The sequence below is a fragment of the Ambystoma mexicanum genome, chromosome 11 (assembly GCF_040938575.1).
Source record: "Ambystoma mexicanum isolate Mex_15411 chromosome 11, UKY_AmexF1_1, whole genome shotgun sequence".
Taxonomy (NCBI): domain Eukaryota; kingdom Metazoa; phylum Chordata; class Amphibia; order Caudata; family Ambystomatidae; genus Ambystoma; species Ambystoma mexicanum.
This window is the reverse complement of record NC_090934.1, coordinates 1,021,529,660-1,021,547,766: the sequence shown is the minus strand read 5'-3', so window position 1 is coordinate 1,021,547,766 and position 18,107 is coordinate 1,021,529,660. Positions and strand designations below refer to the sequence as shown.

The following is an 18,107-nucleotide window of genomic DNA, read 5'->3' as shown; positions in this document are numbered from 1 at the left end:
CTGGCTGTCAAAAGGAATACACACATTAGCACACGTGATACAAGAGGGTCGCCTCCTGAGCTTTGAGACCATGCGCGAACAATTCGACCTGGCACCCATCGACAGGTTTCGGCATGCGCAACTGTCCCACGCCATCCGCACCCAATTCCCCGACACAACGGTCGTACCCCCCTGCTCTCCCATCGAGACCAATATTCTCCCGCAGCACATCTCTTCTAGGGTCACTTCCACTCTCTATCAGGCCCTTAACTCATTCGGGGCTGCACAACTCGACAGGCTAAAGGCAAAGTGGGAAAGGGATCTGGGCCCCTTGGAACCTGAGGATTGGGTGGAGGCGTTAATGTCCCCCAGAGAAATCGGTATAGAATCCAAGCTCAGACTAATACAGCTGAGGATCCTCCATCGTTCATACCACTCACACACTGCAATGGCCAGATGGGGCGGAATAGAAGACGGGACATGTGTTCGATGCAAAACTGAACCCGCCACCTTCTACCATATGATATGGGACTGTCAGGCAATACAGGCCTTCTGGGTGGGCTGTGTCAACACAATCTCAGCCGCTCTGGCGACACCAATCCTTAGGGACCCCAAGATTGTACTCTTGGGCATTGGGGGTGAAGTAGACCTGTCCAAATATGAGAAAATGTTTTTGGCAATTGCGTTGGGGGCAGGCAAAAGACTTATCGCGGCCAATTGGGGATCTGCCGATCCACTGAGCCTGAACCAGTGGAGTAATGAGCTGAACAGGTGCGCAACCTTAGAGCGCCGGATCTGTAATGCAAGGGGCTGTCCCCGCAAATTCGAAAAAATATGGGGTAAATGGCTGGATGCTCTATGAGCCCTGCGGGCGGGGGTACATCGGTAACGCTGCTAGCATTGTTTGTCTGCCTTGTCCTATTGATGTCTTACGGTCCTTGGCCCCGCGGGCCCTGTTGTTATGGTTAATTGCCTTCAAAATGTATATCGCTGATCCATGTCTTATTCATGTATGTTTCCTTATGTTATGTTGTTTAAAATCAATAAACAGAGTTATAAAAAAAAGAAAAAGTATGATTCCATGAAGGCAGCAAAGTGTTAAACTTTAGTCATTGACTTTTGCAACACAGTGATGGCGCCATAACATCCCAAAGTCCCGAGGCGACATCAACCTCTGCAGATAAAATTGAGTATTTTTCTTCCTTATGCTCTTCTCTGCCATGCTTGTTTATCATTAGAGCACACCCTGCCCTTGGTAGTAATCTCAATCTAGGGTTGTACTCTGTACCCAAGGATAAGGCCATGGTAGCCCAAGGAATCCTCAACAGCCCCGGGTAAGTCACTGTCACTGTCACTTTCTATTCTACAGATCTGCAGGGGGCTGGAGAATGAGGTAGGGAACCTCTGCAGTTTGGCCCTCTATCCACCGGAGCACTCTCACCGATCCGGGGAAATTTCTTCCATATTCTCATGCACATCCAGAAGCAGACTTCAAGGGTCCATTTATCTGCCCCGATGCCATTCCTTCCCCATCTCTGTAACCTCATCCTACACCTTCTCACAATGCTACTGCACTGAAGGATTGTTCACAAGTCACCATACCATGATCTGGCTGCAGCCGATGTTCGCAGCTACCTTAAGCAGGAGCCAGCCATGTCAACTCTCCCTGTGGCTCAAATGCGGATGGAATGAACAACCATCTGCTTTGGTGCTCAGCTCCAAACATCTGTCAATCTCCTTTGATATGAAGGGAGCAGGACCCAAGCAGTCTAACCCAGGATAAGGAGGCTTGAGAATCACTCCAGGGACCAGGCAATGAATCCTTTACTAACCAGTATGCGACTGTAATTCAATATTTTGATGGTAAACGTTTATGCTGTGACAGGGTGGCCCGCCACAAAGAACAACGCTGACTCCGGTAGTACGTCCAAGGGTGTTTATTAAAATACAAAGGGTCAGAATGACTCATCTGGAAGGTTCTTTAAGGCCTACCAGGTCTTCTTGGGAGATTTGGTGCCAGGGCTGTCCCTCTCAGTCTCAACTTCCTCAGTCTTATTCCCGCCTCCCTATCCCAGGCAGCCCTAATGGGGATGTTACTAGCTGATGATCAGTGCCACCTGCAATCTTCTCTGACTGGGACTATGGATATTTTCCGTAAGCTGATGGCTACCTGTCTCCCTAGGGTTCTTCTAGGCTTTCCCTGACCTTGCCCGCTAAGTAATCTGAAGGAGTTATGAAGGGTGCCTTCTTCTGCCCAGTGTTGTGCTTACTCCTTTCATCCTCTCTTGTATCTAACCCTTCGCTATACTGATCTATCAGGCTGTTCTCCTCCCACCACGACAGTGTCCCTCCAATCTCTCACTCAGCCTTTCCACCTCCACCCTTCGATCTTACTTCTTTTCCTACTCCTGTTCTATCGCTTGTACCACCAACTACCCCTCTATATCTGTTATCGTCTCTTCCCTCCTTCCCCTCACTCAGCTTCCCAGCTTCCTACTCTTCCTCTAGTTACTCTGTTTCACTCTATACCAATAGCTACTTCTATTCTCCCACTCACTTTTGCTCCATTTATTAATAGAATGTCCCTTGTCGGCTGGTGGAGGCCTGTCCCAGTGCAGGCTCCAGCTGACGCTGTCAACTGGAGCCTTGCTTCTTTGACGGCCGGTTTTGTGGGTGCTCTGGCACCCCTTGGTTTTCTGCAGTCCTTTTCTACATCATCCGGTGTTAGGCAGCCGGTGTTGTGCCACTCGCGGCACCCCTTTGTTTTTGTAGACCACTGCTCTAGTGTCTTTATCGCAGCTTCTGTGTTGCTTCTTTTGCCCGGCCGCCATCATCTTTGCAGGTAAGGAGAGGTGGTGAGGGGGCCTGCACTCAGGCACACATGTCACTCGCCCTGTCACAACACCCAACGGAGGAATCCATCTGACAGTACTGAGATCTTGTATCTCATGTTCCTTCTGAATGTGGGGCTTCAACCCAGGATCAAGATGTTAAGACTTTGAAGCTCTATTGACTGAGGTAACCAGGATTTCCAGGAAAGAGGTGGAAACATCCTTGAGTAATGTATCGAACAAGCAAAATAAATAAATAACGGAGATCACAATGTTCCAGAAGAAATCTCTGACTTAACGTTGCTGTTATGTTGAAACCAGAGATTCCTACAGAAAATTCAGATCAGTTATGTTTTTATGTTAAACTAAAAACTTTCAAAAGAGACCTCCAGTGCCCCTAGTAGATCAATTTGTAATCAGATCAACAATACAGATGTACATTTGGAGACACCTCAGAGAAACATTTATAAAGGAAGCAGGTAAGCAGGCAGGTCGTAAGCTGTGCCATTCACAAATGTCATATTTACAGGGAGACTTAGGAACTCAGTCAAATGTGACTACATGGGCAGAATAATCATGAGCCTATGTGATAGTCCACCCCCTAAATTGAGACAACTTAGTTACCCTCATATTCCAGCTACCGCACAGAAATAGCTTAACCAATGGACTTTGAAGGGTCTTATGCTGTGTCCTACGGAGGAACCAGGGACGGGTGGAAGCCAGAGGACACTTGTCCTTGTGGTAGCTCTATAGTATTCCATATTCTGAGTTGACAACTGTTGCTTGCTGCTGCCGAAGGGGCAGGGGGCTTTGGTGACTTTGTGCAGAAAGAGAGAAGGGAATGAACCATTTGTTGTACCACAACTTTGCCCCCTACTCACTGTCCGCTAATAACATGGAGGGATAAAGAAATAAAAGGGATTGTCTCAAAACACTGAAAAAAGTGCCAGGATCTCAGGTCGCCAGAAGGCATGGTAAGGTCCACTGTGAAAAAAAATCAGTAACCAATGAAGTATGTCTGAATCAAAGGAAAGTGAAAATCCGGTTTAGGTGCTTTATACCTGAGACTGCTTAGGATGAGTTAAACATGCGTTTTGGGGAAGTTTAAAGGGCTAGCAGGGGTGCCATTTCCAGGACATGACCCACCCTCATATGAGGACGGTGATGAACAAGTAGATTTAGGTTGCAATAGCCTTCTGAACAAACCCTTGCTCATTTCCTTGCTACTACCAGAATCAACCCCCATCCCAAATGCTTGCCCCTTTTAGCCTCCTGTGTTTGTCATTATGAGCTTCAAATAATAGTGACCAAAACAGATGCATCGTATGACTCCTCTAATATTTCCTGCCACCTCTCCCATCTTTCTCTTTCAGTGGGGGTAAGTTTTCCACGCTGCTGCAGAATCTAGGCCCAGAGAACGCTGTCACGCTGCTGGTGTTTGCTGTCACAGAACACAAAATCCTCATCCATTCCTTACGACCCTCAGTCCTAACCAGTGTAACCGAGGCATTGGTCTCCGTAAGTTGCCTTTCCTGTTTCAACAGAGTTTTATGTAAACTAACAGGTTTATTTTCTTTTCCTTTTGTCATCTCAGTATCGATGAGTCCTTTATGTGAGCGATTTTATGAAGTACCATTAGGTATTTCATAGGTGTCAGTAAAACCGAGACGTGTGTGCATGTAGCTGTGTGTGTGCGTAAAGTAAGGAAAAAAGATAATGGGCCTCATTATTACAACTTTGCCGGTCTACGTTTCTGCACCAGCAAAGTTCTGGTTTTCTGGGAAGGTCGCCTTAAAAGCTGGAGTTCATTTTGCCACCATACTTGCAGAAATAGCCGGTTTTACAGGTGCCAGTAATGTAAAACCGTCAAACTCCCCCATGGAGTTCTGTCTGAAAGTTACCACCGTTACCTGCACTCATAATCCAGTGGACATTCCACTGGACCAAGTGCTGGTAACGGTATTACCGTTTACCGGTATCCTGGCAGAATCACCGCCAGGATACCGTCAAACTTATAATGAGGCCCAATGAAGGATCATTTTTTCTTAGCTCCATACAGTTAATTTGACATGGGTATGTAGGATATTTTTCTATCGGAAAAAAGGCCCTGATTAGATTTGATATGGAAAGCAGAACATTCTTCTTTCACTAAGTAAGTAACTTGTTGATTTTTATAATCATTATTTTGTCACATTCATCCTCTTCTTGGTAAGGCTGACCTTCTCCAACATCTGCGGTAATGTACTGCTACCACTTAAGCTGATGAGATCTGTGCACTCCTCAGGATAGAGTGGGGTCCTGAAGACCCTGCAAGAGACTCTTGGGTGTCAGACGAGCACAGTCTTGCTCTATAGGGTCTGAGGTACGACAATTTGTGGCATTTTAGTGCAGCCTGACACATACTCTCGGTGTGAGCACTCAATGATTACTCAGAAGACCTATTCTAAAAAGCTCCACTGCCCTCCTTCAAAGACTCTGTGTAACCAAAGGATGATAAGTTGAGTACATATTTATTCTTCATCTCTTTTTCAATGGCACCCCACCCTAGTGACACATTCCCTTGTGCCGTAAACTCCAGGAGGGGCTCGCTCAGTCCTTTAGCAGATGCCCACCAACCTTCAGGGGTAAACCTGTGGATCTTAGTTTTGGGGCAAACACTTGTGTGCGCACCAAGCAGAGATTTAACATCAGAGTCTTTCTTGGAAGTGAGCCAAAAGACACTTGGGGTGCTCAAGAGCTAGCAAATTCAACACAGGTGTTAGGTGCACATTCATCTGGATCTGATAAACCTCTGCATAGTGGTGCCCCAGTTGATAACTCCTGCGAGGGATCATTCAGGAATTCAGACCCATCGCCCATTCATTTAGCAGGCTGTAATGCCTGCGCTCCTGCTCAGACTTGGGGTTTACACTGCCAACATCCTGTTTTTTTTTACACAACCTATTCTCCATCCTTTAGGGCAGTAGTGGATTGGATGCCTATGGCGTTGTGATGCTTATAACTGTTTCCTTCTAAAGCTTCCCTGCTAGACCATACATAGCTTTGGGGAGTCCGATGCCAACACCCTCTCAAACGTACACTGGGTTTGGTTAAGAGCCAGGGTCACCTCGGTCCGGGATTACTGAGAATATAGCTACTATACTTGGTTCAATTTTGACGCACTTGTTTGGTTGGAAGCAGAACAGTGATTTATTAACACACTTAAGCCGACACGCGTTTCAACCCAAGAGGGGTCCTTATCAAGGCATGTGTGCTATAGTAAGTAGAAATGAAGATAGGAGCCCTTGAATGAGGGCTGTGGTTGGATAAACTGAAGGCCTGGAGGGTCTCTGCACAAAGATGAGCGGACACAGTGATCTTGCAAGAGCTCCTATCTTTAACTCTACTTATCTAACCCCACTGCAAACCCACAGGCACATATGAGCACCGTCTCCTAAGGACCTCTTGCCGGCTCCAGGATCAAATCTTAAAACAACCATGATCAGCACAGGGATCTATATACTAGTGCGTTACCCACTTTTATTGCCTTCTCAGACTTAGCTGAATGCCCCTATGCACATTTTGTGCAAAGCTGAACTCACTCCCTCACGCCTCAAGTTTTCAGCAATTGATGACATCACAGGTTATTAGGGTGTACTTAATGGACCTTATCGAGGAGGTGCATCCTGCTGCACCAACTTATTCCAGCCACTTGTGTGGTGCAGACAATTCAGTCCTGCCAGCACCATCTATTTGAAGGTACCCACTTCAGCAGAGATCGCCACTATTTACCAGTGGATATACAGCTGCTCCCATCACTATCATATACACTAGTATACCAGGGAGTCTTTGACAGATTCCTTAGAGAGGGAACTGCCTCATGGTGGTGACCCCCATCTCTACTCATGCGTTCCATGACCACATGTTTGAGGTCATGGACAGCCATGCCATTGTAGACCCAGAAGAACCCACAACCATGTGTATTTTGCTTGTTTTGGTACTGGCTAGCAGGCGGAGGGTGGTCACACCAGCATATCTGTGCAGATGGATTTTTTTTTTTGCAGGGTCACTAAAATTGCATTGAAACCCTGCTTATTGGTGGCAGTGAACAAACTCTCATTGATGTTATAAATGGATGCCATCCATTAGAGGTCTTTTTGACTTTGCATACTCCGACACTGTCATCTGTCAAAACAGCGGCCATATTGTCGGTTAAACACTAATCGACCTTCTCCGTGGCTTTGACAGCACCTCTTGATGATGAGGAAAAAGCACTCAAGTTTATTTAAAGGCGAGTGAACCAAAATTCTTCTCTAATGGTGCACCAGATTAATGCTGATGCTCTGCCCACAGCTATACTGATGGTGTCCCCTTTTCATCATATGGACTCTGAACCATACAGAAGATACTCTGAAGTTCAAGGCCGATGTGCAGGGAAGTCCTGGAACTACAATTGGACCAGGTGGATTTATTCCACTTATCAACTGCTGAATAGTTCAAAGAAATTAGCACCTGTACCCAAAGAACCAAGTCTCCAGTCATACTGACTAAGATGACCAAAGTCTGCTTCTCTTAATCTCAATTGAGACTAGAGATGTCCTCCTCCTTTTGTGGGTTTTATGGCTTTTAAGAACAGTCAAACCAGATTGTAGGGCAGACCCCTCCCCCCCATTAACCCAAGACGCAAGAAGTACAGACTCACCCTCAAGTGCTTCACCTTTTAACCCCACACAAATCCAAATCGTGACTGATTGATACTATTTATTTTGTCCCCTGTGGCTGGCTGCTTTCAAGAACTTCTATGGGGACGGGTGTACGATTTTAGCAGCCTTGTGTTCAATCTGTTGTGCATAGGGACTATCAATTATCTATTTTTTTTCTCACCCTCCTCTCATGCAGGTGTGGTCAGCAGGGTGATAAGCTGTTGATGATCAAACCTGTGGACGAAAGTTCTTCTTTCTTCTCCACAGAGGTTCCATTGCATGTTCAGTACTGGGCATCAGTTTACTTAAAAGTTGCAATAAATCACTGGCATGTCATGAAAGCAGTCCAAAATAGAATTATGATTTGCTTGGAGGAATATAAACATATCACTGCTTACCAGAAGACCTTGGACTGACTCCCTTTGAACTTTCAGTTTCAGTCCAGGGTTACCAGCTTGGTCTGGAAAATGTTCCATGATCCGGCACGTTCTTATTTATCTATTTATTTAATAAATGTATTTGTAAAGCCTGGGACGAGAGCCCAGAGACATGCGAATGTTGGAACAGACAAACAACAAAAAACACATGAAAAGGATAGTGGAATCCCAAGGTTGGGCACGTAGAAGTGTGCAGTTATTCAAAGAGAATGGTTTTCAGATTCCGTTTGAAAATGACGAGACAAGGACAAAGTATCAGGTCGGGTGGCAGGGTATTCCAAAGACGTGGAGTCGAGAATGGAAAGCATCCTCTTTCCACAAGTGACAGTTTTTCTTTCAGTGATCGCAGTAGACCAGTGTTATTAGACACAAGGCTACATCTATCAGGAACCCTTTTAAGATGAGCTTGAGACAGGAGTGCGCAATGCACATGGTATGAAACATAACCCTCTTGGCTTTAGGAATCCAATGTATTGATCTCCTGGTTGCTGACACATGGTCAGTTTTTCGCAGGCCTGCTACTACCCAAACTGCGTTGTTCTGGACAACTTGTAGGCGGTTGATCTCCTCCTTAACTACACCTAGGAGAATTCTAGCTCAGTAGTCCAGGCAGCTGCCTATAATTGCTCTAGCCAGGGCAGCACAGAAGGACGATATGGCCTGAGTTGAGCCAAGAGCTTGATGCAATATGATGAGCTAGACACTAAGCAGCTATCTTACCTGTCTGGTTGTATCTCTTACTCCACTCAGACCTCTAAGATCTAGAGTAGACCTGAAAATAAAAGCCCTTTGGTTCAGAAAATCACGCTTAGGCAGAAAAACACTACACGTCACAGGATGGCTTTGTGGAACTCCCTGCTCAAATATTTGATAGACATTTATCAACTTATCATTTTAAAAAGAGCTTAAAAGAATCGGTACTGTAATACATTGCATAATTTTCTTGCTTTTTATGTTTTATCCACTGTATTAATGTCTGTTGCAAATATCATCACATGGAATACTCACATCATTTGGGAATAATTGTGCATATGCTGTGATATATTCGCCTTCCAATTATTGTGTTCATTCGTTGTGGTCTGCTACATTGAAGCTACATTTCTGCAGAATTGTCTTTGGTGTAAAGCTCTTAATAAATGCAAACTAAATAAAAAACATGATCAATAATAAGCATACAAAGACAATCTCATTGAATTTTCTTCAGGTTCTTTGTGGTGCACAACAATAAGCAGCCTTCCTTCCTTTGCCGTCCCCAAAAGAATTGGAGGCTGATGATGCCAGCACACATTTTCTCTGCTTTGTCAGGGAGTAGTCTGTTCATCTGAAGGAGGCTTGTCGATAAATACCTGTAAACTACACCCTACCATCAATGCCATCTTCTTTCTCTGTGGAGAATAGACAATAGCAATACAGGGTGCTTTTATTTGGCACCAGCTCAGTTGCCACAGTCTTCACTAAGATCATGGCATTGCTGGCTTCCCATCTCCATCTGATGTGGTTCCCATACACCACTAGTTGGATGACTGCTTGATTAGAGAACGGGCCGAAACCCGGACAAGGCTCAAGAGTTATTCATACCTTTTCTAAACCTCCTCTTTGGTCTGGAACTGTCAGTCAACCAGAAGAATGTTTGTCTTGAACTGTCTGTGCCTGACTTTCATTGACTGTGTCTGGGACCCAGTGGTGGTACGTGTGTTTCTTAAAGAAAGGAGGATGACGAATCACCTAACCACAGCATACCACTTTCTATCCCACCGTGTTATGATGGCCTGGTGGCTACAGCAGTACCTGCACATTGTGGCTCTCTGCAATACTCCTAGCAAGGCATATAAAAGTGCACTCATGGATGACTTTATTGTGACACTGGATCCCCCAGTCTACCAAAGGACCACTCCAGACCACGAGTCTCAGGAACTTTATTTCAGGTGGCAAGTCTCTTGTTAGCACTCGCAATGTCGTTCATGAGTTAAGGTCCACATGAGACGGAGAGGAGCACATCAGTGTGCTAGAGCTCAAATCAATAGTGCTATCCATGAAGACCTTTACTGGTTGTAGTTTGGCACGTAAAGGCATTGACACTGTGACAAATCTGAGGATTTTGTCTCATGTCCCCTAGGGCGAAACCTATCCCATGAGTCCAGGGTGCTACGTCCACAGTACAATAGTCCCCCTGGGGGTGGTGCACCATGGGAGGATAGCATGGGAAAGGAAGCCACCTATGGTATTGGGGATGACTATTCTCAGAGAACACGGTATGCCCCCGCTTCAATACACTCAACCGCTTCTCTGGATAGGACTAATATGTTCTGTTGTCAATTTAGTCAACCTAATATACTTGAACCTAATATACTTGACAAGACTAAAATACCAAAGAATACCAAATATGATGCATTTAATTTGAGAATAAGTATTGTGAAGAAGAAAATGACCGAGAGTCTGAGGATCACTCTGGTAAACCAGAGTGAGCGGTGTAGCTTCTCACATGAGTTGGTTGACCCGAACAAATACAACAATGCAGTGCGGGAGTTCAGAAGGAAATCAGCTGGTACGCTAGAAGAGAGCTATCCTCCGAGGGACTATGGGAGCCGTGCACCAGGCGAGCAGACCAGAGCCGAAAGGGAAGCCATAAACCAAGGAGAACCTGAACGTAGTCCAGACGTAAGACTACTCTGGCCGCTGCCGGAACAAACCTCTGGGCACCCAAGGCCCTGGCAAAGCATCCAAGCAAGAGCATGTGCACCCAGGCAAAGTCAGATGACACCCAGGCAAAGTCAGATGACTGCAAAGCTGCTGCAGATCCCGCCGACAACCCAAACTCTACCGGACCCTCGAGAAGCAACGCAGCTGCTCTGGAAACGCTAGTACCTGCGAGAAACAAACGAAACGGGTACACAGGTTACCCGAGAGGCAGTAAAGGTCCGGGGGGAAAGGGGGGTGAAAGTAGAAGCTGGAACACGAGGGACTGGGACCCTGAGATGAAATTGCAAGCCTGGGACCCGCACCCAAATGAAAGAAAAGTATAAGAGGGTCTGGGACCATGAAAACAGCCAAGATAGAAGGAAAAGGAATCGTATGTTTGGCGGGAGAGTGACCCGAACAGATATGATAACAGATTGAGAGTCCGGGACCCATGCCTATATGAGCAGCCGAGAATAAGAGGGTCTGGGACCCTGATTGTGAAAGAAGCAAACAAGGAAGAGTTGTATGCTTGGCAGTGGAGTTAACCAAGCGGATGCAGGACTACATTGTAAGTCTGGGACCCGCACTGGGACCCGCACCCATGCGAAAGGCAAAAGCCTAAAGTAATGAGGAAAAAGAGGGTCTGAGACCCCATTAGAGAAAGAGAGACAGTCCATGAGAAGACAGTTGCTTGGCAGGAGAGTAAACCAAACCGTTAAGAGTATTGTGAGTCTGAGACCGGCACCCACATGAGAGATTAAGAATAAGAGGGTCAAGAACCCTGAAACTGAAAAGGACTAATAGGAATCCTATACTTGTTAGGGAAGTGTGCCAAGGTGTTGGGGATAAAGAACTGTGAATCTAAGAAGCATATCCTTGTGAATTGCCTAAGTGACATTTATGTAAAAGGATACAGGGTTTAGGAGCTCAAATGGAAGTAAAGTAAAATGAGAAGTAGCCTAGGGGAAAGGATCAGGAACCTAGCCTTGGAGTGCTATATTTGTGATATTGTTGGAACCACCATGAACACTTTACAGTGGGAAGAGATCTTCATTGCACAGTTGGTTTAAGTAAATAGTGTTAGGGACAGAGGTAGGCTTTTGATGCACAACAGTGACAGACGTTTTGGTTTTGGACATCCTGACATTTTCACTAGTTGCCTTTGGGGCCGGGAAACCCCTATTAGCTTTATGGATAGAGAGACATTTTCCAACCCTTTTTTGATTTAATAAAAGTCTGTACCCAAAAATATGTCACCATTGTGACTGAGCCATATTTCTGCACCCTTACAACACTCACTGACAAAACAACAATAATGTTCAACATCAACAAGTAGGGTAAAGTCTTACCCTCTATGCGTTCTTGCTACCGATCTGTTGGAACTGGTTGTCACAAAAGGGGATCCTTTCCTAGGCATCACATCTAGTGGGGGTTCTCAATGAGAGTGCAACACAACTGCTTTCCTCTTGTCAGTCTTCTGATGAGGACAAACTGGCTTAGTCCATTAATCTGTTGAGTCCTTCATCCCTTCCTACTACACCCAAAGATGACCATTTGTATCTTAGAAGCTGACCCTTGGCCATTTGGCCTCTTGCGAGCTAACATGGATATTAATCGAGCTTCTGCCTCTTCCTCTCCAATCTGATTGTTAAAAGGCACTTTGACAGTGTGCTTCATTTATTTCCTCCAATACAGTCTCCTGGCCCCTCATGGCATCTGAACATAATTCTTATTGTACTGGTCCACACACCAGGTGACCCAATGGCCTAAATTGCGAAGACCACGTTTCTTTAGTAGTCACTTCGGCTCCCAGGATCAGTGAACTTCAAGCATTGTCAGCCCCTGAGCCATGCACAATTTTCCATAAGGGCAAAGATGTGCTTTGCTGTTATTCTGGGTTTCTACCTAAAGTTCTTTATGACCTCCACATGAACCGAGAAATGTGTCTCTATGTTTTTTTATGAAACTCTCCTTTGTAGGAGGGATGGTTCTCTACTGTTAGAATGGCTCCAGAGCACTTGCATTTTATCTTGACAGAACTGTGCTGCTGACAGGCATCAGTAGCATCCTAAGTGGCATTCGACTACTAACGAATCCATTGCTGAATGGTTTGTTTCTTGCATATAGAACATTACAGCATTCAGAAAATCTCTGCTCGTTAGTTTGGAGACAAAGTGGTTTTGTTTGCCTTCCAAATGAAAACGCAATAGGGTATAATCTACACAACAGTCTCATGGCCCACTATTAAGTATTACTCTGTGGATGTCCGATCCAGTTCTTATGTCAGATTTGGTTTGGCAGTCCTGCACAACCTTTTTAGCTATATTAGGGTTGGACCCAACTGCTCTCTGGCTTCTTCTTGCTTGAAATCTCCCACAAGTACAGAGGAAAGGGGATGGGACTCAGAGTAAAAACAAGTTACTTACTATAGTGTGTGACAATCTGGGCAATTTGTCTGTTCCCCCCAGGGGGGGATCCACCCCTTTGGGTCTCGGGAGGTGGGCATGCTCAGCAATACCCTCTGTATGGGTCTAGGCAAGTGGAACCTCACTGGGAGTGACTCCCCTCTTGCAGACAAGGACTCCTATTCCTACAAGGAACTCACTGTCTGAAACACATCCGCCTACATGGGAAGCTGAAAGACTGTTGTTAACCCGGTTTTGGATGCACTGAATGGTGACATTTCTTCAATCTCTTTGGCTTCAGGTAATGTTGGCTTCCGCCTGAACGCCACAGTGAAAGATGTCCAACACACCCCTTTTGTTTGTGATGACGTGCATAAAAAACATGAGGAAACTTGAATGGGGGGAGAGAACATTTGAGGCAGAGGCAAGCCTCTGACAGGAAGACGTCCTGGAGGGGCAGAGCCACGCTGGACCACTGAGCCAGCGGTAGCATGGAGAGTGAACAAATCACTCACAAGACACCGGAAGGCTGGAGTCCTGACCGGCAAAGAGGCCAAGGTCAAGAAAGAGCAGATGCGGTAAAACGACCGTCTCGACTGGTGGCGTGACCACATGGAATCTGTGGTGTGCCTGAGGCCCGTTACCCGACGCTGAGTCCAGACGGCAGCAGAGAGCCCAGAACCCTGAGCTCTGCACGAGAAGTGTATTAGCTGCTGAGCAGCAGAAGGGAAGCAAGCGATTCCGAAGAGAGAACACCATTGAGAGGGGCGAACAGTGATAATTAAGGCCCGGAAAGCTACAAGGATTGCAGAAGCTTGATGAACCCAAGCAGGCAGACACCCTACCAAAGCCAAGGCAAATCAAGCTCATCAGAGGGCATGAGGGCTTTGGAGAGTGCTGAGATAGTGAACGACATTGTTTGAGGCTGGAGAAGCCACAAGAGTGACAGGAGCCAGATCAACCTGCGCAGGCAGAAGCCTTACCAACATCGAGATAAAGCAAGCCCATCAGAGGGCTTTGGAGAGCCCTAAGAAACTGAGAAACATTAGAATACGAGGCTGGAGAAGCCACAATGTTTCCAAAAGCCAGATAAACCCGAGTTGGCGCAAACCCTACCGAAGCAGAGATTAGACCAGCGTAGCCAAGAAAACTCGACTAGGTAGATGCCCCGATAATGTGAACCTGTCAGAGAACCAGAGGACTTTGGGATGCACAAGAAACACAAACTATAACGAGCAGAACTGGAGAGAGATAATCTGGAGGGCTCCAATCCAAAAGGGCTCTAATCCAAAACAAGAACATTGTCATGTACCAAGTCAGAATTGGTTGAATTGTATTAAGAAAACCTTCTCTTCCTGGTAAGAGGGAACCATATGTCTATAAGTGCAAAACAAGAATGTTGTTAAATGCCAAGTCAGAAATTAATGGATTTGTATTAAGAAAACGTGGAATGAGGGAACCGTATGGAATTGAGATTTGGCATACAGAATCTGCAGGGAGGCTGTAAACTGTGTTGTGGGACAATGGTGAACTTTTGAAAATCTCTTGGAGAAGGCTGCCAAGTGATTGGGACAGGCTGAAGCCAACGACAGAGGCTATTGCTCCAGTCTCCTTTCTTTTTGTTATATTCTCCTAAGTGGTAGGAACTAGTTGGGTAATAAGATTTGGACTAAGAACTATTGCTTTTGGACTTTGACAAGCACCTTTACTTGTTAGTTTGTTAGGCAGGAAACTCGCCTCATAGCAGTAGGAATAGATAGACATTTTCTTTTAATTTAAATAAACATTCAGTTAACATGGCTCATCTTGGTCGGAGTCCTTCTTCTGGTTCACCACAAGTGCCATATGTACTTCTGCCCATAGTCCACAATCTTCCATAGGCCCTTCATTAGTACTCGTTAACCTTAGCCATATGCTTGCCCCGGCCTGGATGGACGGACAAGCACTAGTGGGCAAAGCCAAAGTGTAGGCACTTCTGCTTCACTTTTCTAAGTAAATGGTTTTACTGTGCAAAAGGCTTACAGTCCAGTCCCCATTAGTGTGACATCCCTTAAGTACTTCCTTCCTGATAGCTATTATAATTTTCCATCATCTTCAAAAGACAAGCAAAGCAATCAAGTGTAGTTCTATTTTGTCAAACGTGTATTTTTTTTCATGTGTTAGCCTTGTCTTCTGAAAGAATGTGAATAATTCCATAATGCTGAAATGTGTTTAGGTGCAGGGAGCTGACCACACCTTGTCTCTATGGATAGTATAATATTCTGCAAGCAGGTCCCACAATCCTCTATGGTCTACAATGCTGGGTGCAACCCCATAGAGAGCCAGGAGGACATCTTAAAATCTTTGAATGTGTGCAATTCTATAATTTTCCAATCAAGTGATGTTAGATTATTTCTACCTCCCATTTTTTTTCTTTCTAAAGATGATATTTCCTTTCCATTGGCCCTGCCCGTATATTCCTCTTTGTCCACTGGCGTTGGCAGATGTTTTGAGTGCACCTTGCCCATTCATCGTGGGGATCGACTCCCGTTACTTTGATCTGTATGACCCACCACTGGATGTCAGCTGCATTGACTTGGATACCAACACCATTTCTCAGTGAGTATTGTAGTTGTTGATTTTGATTGTGTCGTCTCTGCGTTTTTCAGGAGCACATTTCATTTGATTGCCTGCTGTCTGCCTTGGGAAATTTCAAAGTGGCTAGCAAGAACTGTGATTATTATTGTAATGTACAGTCAGTTGGGGACAATTTTTGTATCGCCCTTTTTATCCTAACTATGCACTGCATATAGATAAAAACCTGAGACTAACATGCACGTGGCAGATGTTTCACTAAAAGTTGGTGCTCCTGCTGCTGAGGGCCTCTGGATCACCTCTGAAATTCAGATCCTCAAAACAAACATGCTGTCGCAGATTACAGACACCTTTCCTAATCCTAGCCTGCACAAATTCCCTTGCTGCCCTAAGCTCTGCACTGGACTCTGCCGAATCCTTCTACTTCACAAGCCTAATTTCCTTCCTTCGCATTTACCCCTCCCCAAAATCTTCATATAACCTTCAATATTTGCTCAAACCTCCCAAGCCAATATACATCTTCTCCTCCCTTTCTGCTAATGACTTTAGTGATGAATCTGGTCATTCGTCCCTTCTCCCCAGAGGGAATCCACCCTCTGAGGCTAGTGAGGTGTACCTGCTCTGCAAGACCCTCCCTAGAGGTCTGGGCAAGTGGGGCCTTGCTGGGAGTGGCTCCCCTCTCAGGGACAAGGACTCAGTCCGATAAGGACCCCCCAGACTGGAATGCATTATCTGCCTGCATGGGACTTGGACAACCTCATTTTATTCCTGTTTTGACTCCACCAATACGTGATAGCCCTTCTTTCTTGTCGACTTCAGACAATGCTGGATATCATCTGAGCTCCAAAGAGACGGAAGAAGGATACACCTTTGTTGTTCGTGATGATGCACTTAAACACGAGAGGAACTGTGAATGGAGAGACGGAAACTACTACGTAGGGTGTGTGTGTGATTCCTATGCAGAAGTAAGCCCTCTGGAGGGAGAAGTCCTGAAGGGGCAGAGCCATGCTGTGACAAAAAGACCGCTGCAGCGTGCAGAGCAAGCCCAAAGCTAGCCGGACACCGGAAGCCTAGTGCTTTCTCTGACTGACATGGGATGGAGAAACACCAGTTTCTTCTGGTGGTGCGACTACGGACGAGCCATGGTGGGCTCGGAGCCGGTTACTGACAGCAACAGGGAGGCAAACACTCCCACGGAGAGAATACTACTGAGAGGTACGAACATTTTGAATGAAGGCTGGTAAAGCTGACGAGGTTACGGGTGCCTGAGAACCCTGAGTGTGCAAGCACCTCATGTGTATCAGAACGAGAAAGGTGCAAACACTGTGAATCAAAGCTGGGAAAGCAGACAAGATGATAGGGCATTCACTGATTTGGGTTTCTCAGTGTCCTATGTGAATCAGATTGAGATTGTTACAAACACTTTGCATCCAGGCTGGGAAAGTCAACCAGGTTACGGGACCCGGAGAAACCCGAACGGACAAGCACCCTATGTGAAGAAGAGTGAAAGCAATACAAACTTGTCAAGGTTGGGGAAGCCGACGAGGTTGCAGGAGCCTGAGAAATGCCAAGTGGGCAAGCGTGAGATACGTGAATTGACAGAAAACAAGCCTGTCGGACCACCGTAGGACTTTGCGGAGTCCAAGAACTCTGAGACTGTTATAAAGAGAATTGTGTAAAAAGGGAACCTGGAGAGTTCTTTAGAAAAACCCTTGGTTTCTCGAGGAAGAGGGAACCATGAGGAGGAACTTTTATTTGGACTAACTAAGTCTGCAAGAAAGCTGTGCACTTGTTTTTTTGATATGAATGAACTTGGAACTATCGAATGACATCCAAGTGATTGCGCTTCACAGAAACCAAAGATAGTGGTCATTGCCCCCGTCTCACTTTTTAGTTCAATTTTCCAAAGTGGGAGTGCCAGATTAGTTGGATAGGATTTTGGACCATTGAGTGATGTCTTTGAAAGCACCATTAGTTTTATTTTTTATGTAGGGAACTTCCCTTATAGAAATAGGGCAAGTTAAGATTTCTCTTTTAATAAGGATCCTGTGGTCTGAGTCCTTCTGGTTTGCCACACTTTGCTCACTACTTTTTCTCTAAAATCTCTAAAATTCATGACATTCTCACAGATCTCCCCTCTCTCCCTCTCCAACCTTCCTTCTGTCAACCACCTCTCCCTCCTACCTCTTCTATGCTAGACGAGCTTTCCTCTGCCTCTACCATTGAATTAGCACCCATCCTTCATAGTGCCAGCAAAGCCTGCACTCCTATCAATCCTTTTGCTCCCTAATGGTCTTCTTTGATCTCTCCGCCAGACTCTTCCCTTCCTCCTTCCGATCTGCAACTGTCTGACCCCTATTGAAGAAACCCTCTACTAACCCAAACGTCCCAGCAAACTATTGCCCAGTTTCTTTCCTTCCACATTATTCAGAAGTCCTTCAGCAGGTGGTCCTCAACCGGTTCACTATGTACCTTGAGGATAATGGCCTTGGAGATCCACTTCAATCTGGCTTCCATTGA

The 18,107-nt window shown here is 45.7% G+C and overlaps 1 protein-coding gene across 8 annotated transcripts in view; it reads left to right on the top strand.

The window, feature by feature from the left end:
* Positions 1–18,107, top strand: part of DENND4A (DENN domain containing 4A) — a 2,028,245-nt gene that overhangs the window by 1,110,507 nt on the left and 899,631 nt on the right. For all 8 annotated transcript variants that reach the window (XM_069624248.1, XM_069624254.1, XM_069624251.1 and 5 more), the window contains 2 exons: positions 4,184–4,328; positions 15,436–15,611. In XM_069624248.1, coding sequence (XP_069480349.1) covers positions 4,184–4,328; positions 15,436–15,611 — 321 coding nt within the window. The remainder of the gene's footprint in view (positions 1–4,183; positions 4,329–15,435; positions 15,612–18,107) is intronic.